General features: G+C 43.6%; 1 protein-coding gene across 1 annotated transcript in view; it reads left to right on the forward strand.

Annotated features, from left to right (window-relative positions):
• Positions 1–1,058: 1,058 nt before the first annotated feature.
• The window catches only part of CASP10 (caspase 10), a 24,109-nt gene continuing 18,213 nt past the window's right edge, over positions 1,059–6,954 (forward strand). Inside the window, exons 1-2 of the mRNA XM_007469213.1 lie at positions 1,059–1,405; positions 2,771–2,864. Coding sequence (XP_007469275.1) covers positions 1,059–1,405; positions 2,771–2,864 — 441 coding nt within the window. The remainder of the gene's footprint in view (positions 1,406–2,770; positions 2,865–6,954) is intronic.

A 6,954-nucleotide genomic window follows, 5' to 3' on the forward strand; every position in this document is an offset into this window, starting at 1 on the left:
GCAGACTTGCCAGAGCTAGAGATCAGAATTTTCAGGAAACTGCAAGACAAATGTACGATGTTAGAATAAGATATCTCCAGGAATCCAGTCATACTGTTTCTGGTATCACAGAGCTACTAGAAGGTAAGACCCAATAGATGCTCACGTTAAAGATGACATTTTTTTTCTTTTTCAAACTATAAAAGTAATATACGTTCATTGCATAAAATTTGAGAAACTCAGCCAGGAGCCCAGAATAAAATTTATAGTATCTGTAATTATACCACTTATATATAACCACTCTTTGTTATTTTTTTGTCATTGATATGTTCGCCTTCCCTTAGAAAGTAGTTTCTTGTTTCTAAATAGCTAAGTGTTGCATAGTGAATATATACCTCAAGTCCTTAAAGAATGAATAATTACATTGAAAAAATGTTATCGATTCATTGCTCCTCTGATTAGAATGAAATTTAGTGTGGAAATACTGACTTCGGTAATTTGTCAGTTCCTACATTGATTTGAGCAAATGTTGTCTGAAACCACTCTTTCTGTGGTCTGGGATTATAACTTTTCTTTCTGTGAGATAAAGAAAGGCCTGCCCTCATATGGTTAGCAATGTTACCTTGTTGTCCTTGGGTTGGTAGATACTTCAGAAATGAACCCCCCCCACACCCCGCCCCATTACTTTATTTCTAAAATGTAAAAGTGTTACTTCTGCCATTTGGTGGGAATGACTTAAGAGCTCCAGGCAGGAGAAATTGTGCTGTGTCGTCCTCCCTCTTGACTAGCTCCCAGTGGGGACATTTTGATTTGGGGGAACTCGGGGTCAATTGAGTTTCAATAAAAGCTCTCTCCAGACCTCCTAAAAGGTTAACCTGCCGGTGTTGGGGTCACATTTTCTGAGCTATAGGTTTTTGAAGTGACCTCGCAGTGAATTTCATTTTTCAGCATTTCTAGAAAAGTCTAAGGCCTGGAACAGAGGAGGCCGGAACTGGGGGAGGGCCTGGGAAGATGGGGTGCCCTGTTGTCCTCACTCTCTAAGCTGCGGCCCCCAACTCCGTATCTCTTTCAGGCTGGCCATGACATCGCAAGGCCAAAGTTTGAATTCCACTTTAGATGATAACTGTCAAGTGAACTTTCGAGGGACGCTTCTGACTATTGATTCGTACCTGGGGGATCAAGATGTGGAGCGCCTGAAGTTCCTCTGCCGAGACTCCATCGCCCCCAAGAACCTGGAGAAGTGCGGCTCAGCCTTGGATATCTTTGATTACCTGTTGGCAGAGGAATGGCTGAGTGAGGAAGACCCCTTCTTCCTAGCGGAGCTCCTCTATACCATCAAGCAGAAGGCCCTCCTTCGGCACCTCCGCTACACCAAGGAGCAGGTGGAGAACTGGCTGCCTGTCCGCCGGAAGGTCTCTCTGTTCAGGTGATCGACACGGCAGGGCCATTGGGCTTTGAAAAGAGGCTGCGATTCATGATGAATTAATTTTTAAGGTTGTTTTTCTTTACCCCCCTTATCTACCTCCTTGGCTGGTATGGTGATTCTAAAGCAGGAGATTTCTTAACTTCAGGTGCTAATGAGAAGGGAGGCTGGGAGGTCAGCAAAGTTTCAAAACCCAGCCCTGTGCCTGGGGGTGGCTTCCCTTTGTTTTGCTTCTCACTGAGGAAGGAGGCCCAGCTCCGTGTGCAGCGGGCCAGCGCCTTCCTCTTTGTCAGCCTCCACGCTCTCAGCCTCCTGCCTCCAGTGAGTCACTGGTGTGTCAGCCTATACCTAGCCGTTTGAGAAGAGAGAAATGAATACTTGGACCCAAGTGAGCAAAATAAAAAAGGAGATGTGCCTTTGGGGTAGGGAGGGACATCATTTATGCCATGTCCAGTTTGTCCAGTTTTGGGGTGAAACCCAGACAGGTAAAATATAGGTATTTTGCCCAAAGAGGTAGAATAAAGGCATCAGACCTTAAGCAACGCTGTTTTAAACGGTCCACTAACATAGTATCTACATCAAACAGCCTAACGAAGTGGAGCCTTCATAATACTATTTTACGGCCTGGACGGTTAGAATCCTTCAGGCCTTAACACTTGAACTGGTTCCTACAACCTGAGCTGCCCTTGGGTCAGTGAGGGTATTCTGGAGGTCATTATTTCCACTCTGCTGGTTAGACAGCTGAGGAATGGTCTCAGGCATGCAGAGCTATTAACCTGTGAATGAAGTATTCAGTTTTTCTTTTCTCTTTTTTTTTTTTGATTGTGCCGCATGGCATGTGGGATCTTAGTTCCCCAACCAGGGATCTAACCCGTGCCCAACCACTGGACCGCCAGGGAAGTCCCCATATCCAGTTATTCTAATTGTCGACTGTATGGCTCTCCAGAAGTTGGGATAGTTTCCTTTCTTTTTCAACAGTGAACTCTTTTTCAACAGTGAACTTTATACTCACTGGCATTGGGTCCTCCCTGATGAGGGCCTATAAAGTAAGCCTGATTTCTAGAATGGAGTCTGGAGGAGGGCAGGCATGCCGGCCTTGTGTTTTATGCCTTCTTAGAGGAATTTGAAACAGCGCTGGACTTGGAATCAGAAGGCCTGCTCCTACTGCTTACTGTGTTGCTGTCGTTTAATAGGTCACTTTGAAGCCCAAAGTTTTTGTTTTTAAATCTATAAAATGGGATTAATAATTGTCTACTCACAGGGTTGTGGTCATTCAAATGAGAGATAACGTACGATAAAAGCACTCAATTTCATGCCCATCCTCTGCAAGTGCGGAACTTTAATTTGTCTCTTGGGTGTATGTCTTAGAAACCTGCTCTATGAACTGTCAGAAGACATCAGCTCAGAGAACTTAAAGAGCATGATCTTCCTTCTGAGGGAGTCGATTCCAAAAGTCCAGATGGTGAGTGGGCCCTATAGGATGGGGTGTTTGTGAACATTGCCTTAATCAGTGTTTGGGAAGATGCTAGAAAGGGATTTCAGGAGGGCTCATTTTTTTTTGCAGGAGACAGTATCAGACAAGGGTTAGCAACATTGACTTTTGATGGGCCTGGAGTCTAGTCCTAGACTAACTCCTGGATGTTGGGCAAGGGATTGAATGTTTCTGAGCCTCCATTTTCTAATGTGTCATATTACAGACAATTATACTGCTTCCTTCCAGGACTGTTAAGAGGATTAGATGAAATAATGTACATAAACAATTAGCTGGGGCCTGTATTTTGCACATAGTAACCATGCAGTAAACGAGTGCTATTGACATCCACTGTGTTTTATGATACAGAAATGTGCAGGGCACCACAAAGAAATGACGAGGTGGTAGCTAATGGCAGAATGGGAATTAGTTGTTCCTCACATCCATTAGTTGAGGTTTCGGAGGGAGCCGTGTCCTTTTCAGTGGACGTTGCAGTGTCTCCCGTGTAGAGTTTTGTGAAAATCAAATGAGACAAATGTTTGAGGATGTGCTTTCTAAAGGGCTATACAAGTGCTTGGAATTCATAGTAATGTTTTTAATATTAACATAATGCTGTCGGCTGATATTCTTGCTAGATTGGTCACAGTTAAGGGCAGGAAAGTAGCTGCACATCTCTCTTCCAGGCCTCAAGACTTCATATTTTTTCTTTTGATTCTCATAACAGCTTGTGACAAGCAAGTTAGTTAATTTGGGAAGGGGCCAATTTTCAAATTTTACCCTATAACATTAATTTTGTTATTTGACTGCTATCTTTATTAAGTTATATAATGTTTGATAACACCAAAAAAGACATGTAACATGTATGGAAGTTATCAGTGTAGAACTAAGTGAACAGCCATGGATCCCCCCGTCCAACTTACACGTGAGCACATCACCAGTGCAAAGAGATTACATGTGTAGCCCTCCCATATCACATTCTCCCCAGACTAACTGATTTTATTGACAAATAAATTCTTTTTGAAAGAAAAATCACTGAGGAGTAGGAAGCTGTTTTACATGTGGTAGGTCTTATGAGGACCATGTTTAAGAATTCATTAAACACGTTTCCTGGTGTCAGACCTGTAGGTTAATTAACCTGCAGGTTAATTCTCTGTTTTGGTTGCAATCTTTGAGTCCTTTTTTTCTCCTTTTCAGAGCCCTCAGAGATTTTAGCCTCTTGCGTCTTTCCATTGGTTCTCTCTCCAGGCTCCTTTATCCTAAGGATTGGTTGTGGGATCCTTGGGAATGGGGACTGAGTCTTATCATTATAGCCCCAAAACATTGCAGAATTACATAATGGTGCTCCGAATGAAAGCATGAATGAATGGGATGATGCAATCTCGAGTTTATGTTGGTGCAAAGTGTTTATGTACTCAAATGACAGCATTTTGCTTTAAATGTAGAATTTCTCAACATCAGAAGAGATTCTTGTAGTTTGAAAAACCCTCCAGCATATTCGGATAAAATTATCTCCCAGCTTTGGGCATCTTCTCATAATTTTTCCAGTCTCTGGGTTTATAAATAAAAAGAGACCACTTTCTATTGTTACACCTATTGTCATGCACAGACACAATGTGCTGGAGGATGAGGGGGGCATTTGATATGCTCAACACCGAGCCATGATTTCCCACTAAGAAAAGCTGGGGAATGTATTTCTTCCTCTGGGCCTTTCCACAGGTCCTAGACCTCTGCTTAAAGGCATCTGTGGCTTCAGAAACATTTTCATTGTTCAGGATCATTCCAAACATTTCTCCCTCCTGCTAAATTAGCTTTTAAATCATCAAAGGCCCATGCCCAAGTAGCCAAATGATTTTATGCTTTTCTCACTCCGTGCAACAGTAAATAAGAAGTTACTGTGTTTAGCTGTGGCATAAAACTGTGGAATGTCCTGGACAAATTCATGAAAACTGCACTTCCTTCTTGGATTCCAAATGATCTCACTATATCCTGAAGGAGATCTAACTATTCACACCAGAATTGTGGCTGAGTTACACACCTGATAATCCAGGTTGATCTCTGTTGGGCTTTGTGATCAGGCCAGCCTTCTTGAGTGTGGAAAGGACAAACTCTAAGCAACCCAGATGTGTTTCCATACCAGGGCTTAATGGGACTGCATTATCTGCAATTGCAATTGCAGAAGACTTTATCACGGAAATAAATTCTTTACCAGCCAGTGGAGGAGGGCCTGAATACCTCTCAGCCAAAAAGGAAGAATTGTGAATTCATGTGGTCACTCTGGATGAACAGAAATGACCTTTGCAGGGTGTTCTAGGTTTCCTCTTTGATAGCTTTCACACAAACTTAGAGCAAACATAGCTGCCTTCACACATCCTGAGTGACCCAAACAACTGTCAGGATATCCGTTCTCAATGTAGCAATCAACATAGAACGTTAGTTGTAAAGGAAACCACACCCAAACTTATCTTTTTAACAAAGATGCAGAGCAAGAGAGTTTCAGAATTTCTGCTAATACTTGCCAGGGTGGTGTTCTTAAACTAATGTGCAGACTCCATTTATATTGTGGGTGTTCGTGTGTGTGTGTGTGTGTGTGTGTGTGTGTGTGTGTGTGTATGGAGGGTGTCATTTACTCAACATCTAATACACTTTGTACAAAGTATAATGGATTTCCAAAATTGCTTCTGGAAACATGCTTTAGCCCTTTTTCTTCCTCCTGGTAGGATGCAGTCAAGATAGGAGTTTCTGTTTTGAGCTTCAGCGGGAGCTCATTTGCACATAAACCGACTGTAGAACCTTGTTCGAGGATTCCCTCTGACCCCTTTGCCTAGCTGATCAGCTCTGGTTGAATCTTCCTTTACCCGCTCCTCCCTCCTGCTTTATTTCCTGGGCAGATTGTTGGTGTGCTGGTGCTGCAGGTGAGGACACACACATTTCTTTGCCTTTTTGGTTCTCCTATGTGTCTCTGGAATGTCTTGAAAATTTATAATCTCTTTTTTGATCAGATTAGTACAGAACTCAGTTAAGACTTTGTAACTCTGGCCTTTCCCTTGGTTATTGGCATTTTGAGTACCTTGTTTGAAAACACATTTCGCGTGTGCGCGCACGCACACACACACACACACACACACACACTCTTCCATTAACCCTTCTTCATCTTTCTGTTACTGCTCTACCTTCTTTCCCTTTACTGCCAGACTTCTTTTTTTTTTTTAATTTTATTTATTTGTCTTTATTTTATTTATTTATTTATTTATTTATTTATTTATGGCTGAGTTGGGTCCTCATTGCTGTGCGGGCTTTCTCTGGTTGTGGTGAGTGGGGGCTACTCTTCGTTGCAGTGTGTGGGCTTCTCCTTGCAGTGGCCGGAGCACGGGCTCTAGGCGTGTGGGCTCAGTAGTTGTGGCTCGCAGGCTCTAGAGCGCAGGTTCAGTAGTTGTGGCACACAGGCTCAGTAGTTGTGGCGTGCGGGCTTAGCTGCTCCGCGGCACGTGGGATCTTCCCGGACCAGGGCTCAAAACCGTGTCCCCTGCGTTGGCAGGCAGATTCTTAACCACTGCGCCACCAGGGAAGTCCTACTGCCAGACTTCTTGAAAGAATTGTCCACACACGCTCTCTCTCCACTGACGCGACTCTTAGTCACACTCCAACGCATTCCAAGATGGCTTCAGCCTCCTTCATTCCCATGAAACTATTCTTGCCGAAACTACCACGAGCCTGCTCACAGCCAGATTTTTAGTTTCTCATTTTCCCTATCTGATTTTCTTTGCTTGGAAGGCTCTTCTGCATGTCGGGAAGTGAAGGCGTGGTGATCTTTCGAGATGCGATTCACGTAACACCTCCCACGTGCAGCTCATGTGACGCCTGCTCTGTGGAGCCCGTGAGTCGTGCAGAAACAAGGGGCATCACCATCTGAAGTCATCTTTGACTCGTCCTTCCTTTCTTCACCCACTCCAGTTGACCTCCCAACTCACCAAATTATACCTCAGAAAAGTCGCCCAAATCCAGTGCCTCCTGTGCATTTCCACCACTAGCTTTAGACCAGACTGTGCTGATCTCTTCACTGGAGCATTTAATCTTCCTGCTG

Source organism: Lipotes vexillifer, unplaced genomic scaffold (genome assembly GCF_000442215.2).
Source record: "Lipotes vexillifer unplaced genomic scaffold, Lipotes_vexillifer_v1.1 scaffold648, whole genome shotgun sequence".
Lineage (NCBI taxonomy): Eukaryota > Metazoa > Chordata > Mammalia > Artiodactyla > Lipotidae > Lipotes > Lipotes vexillifer.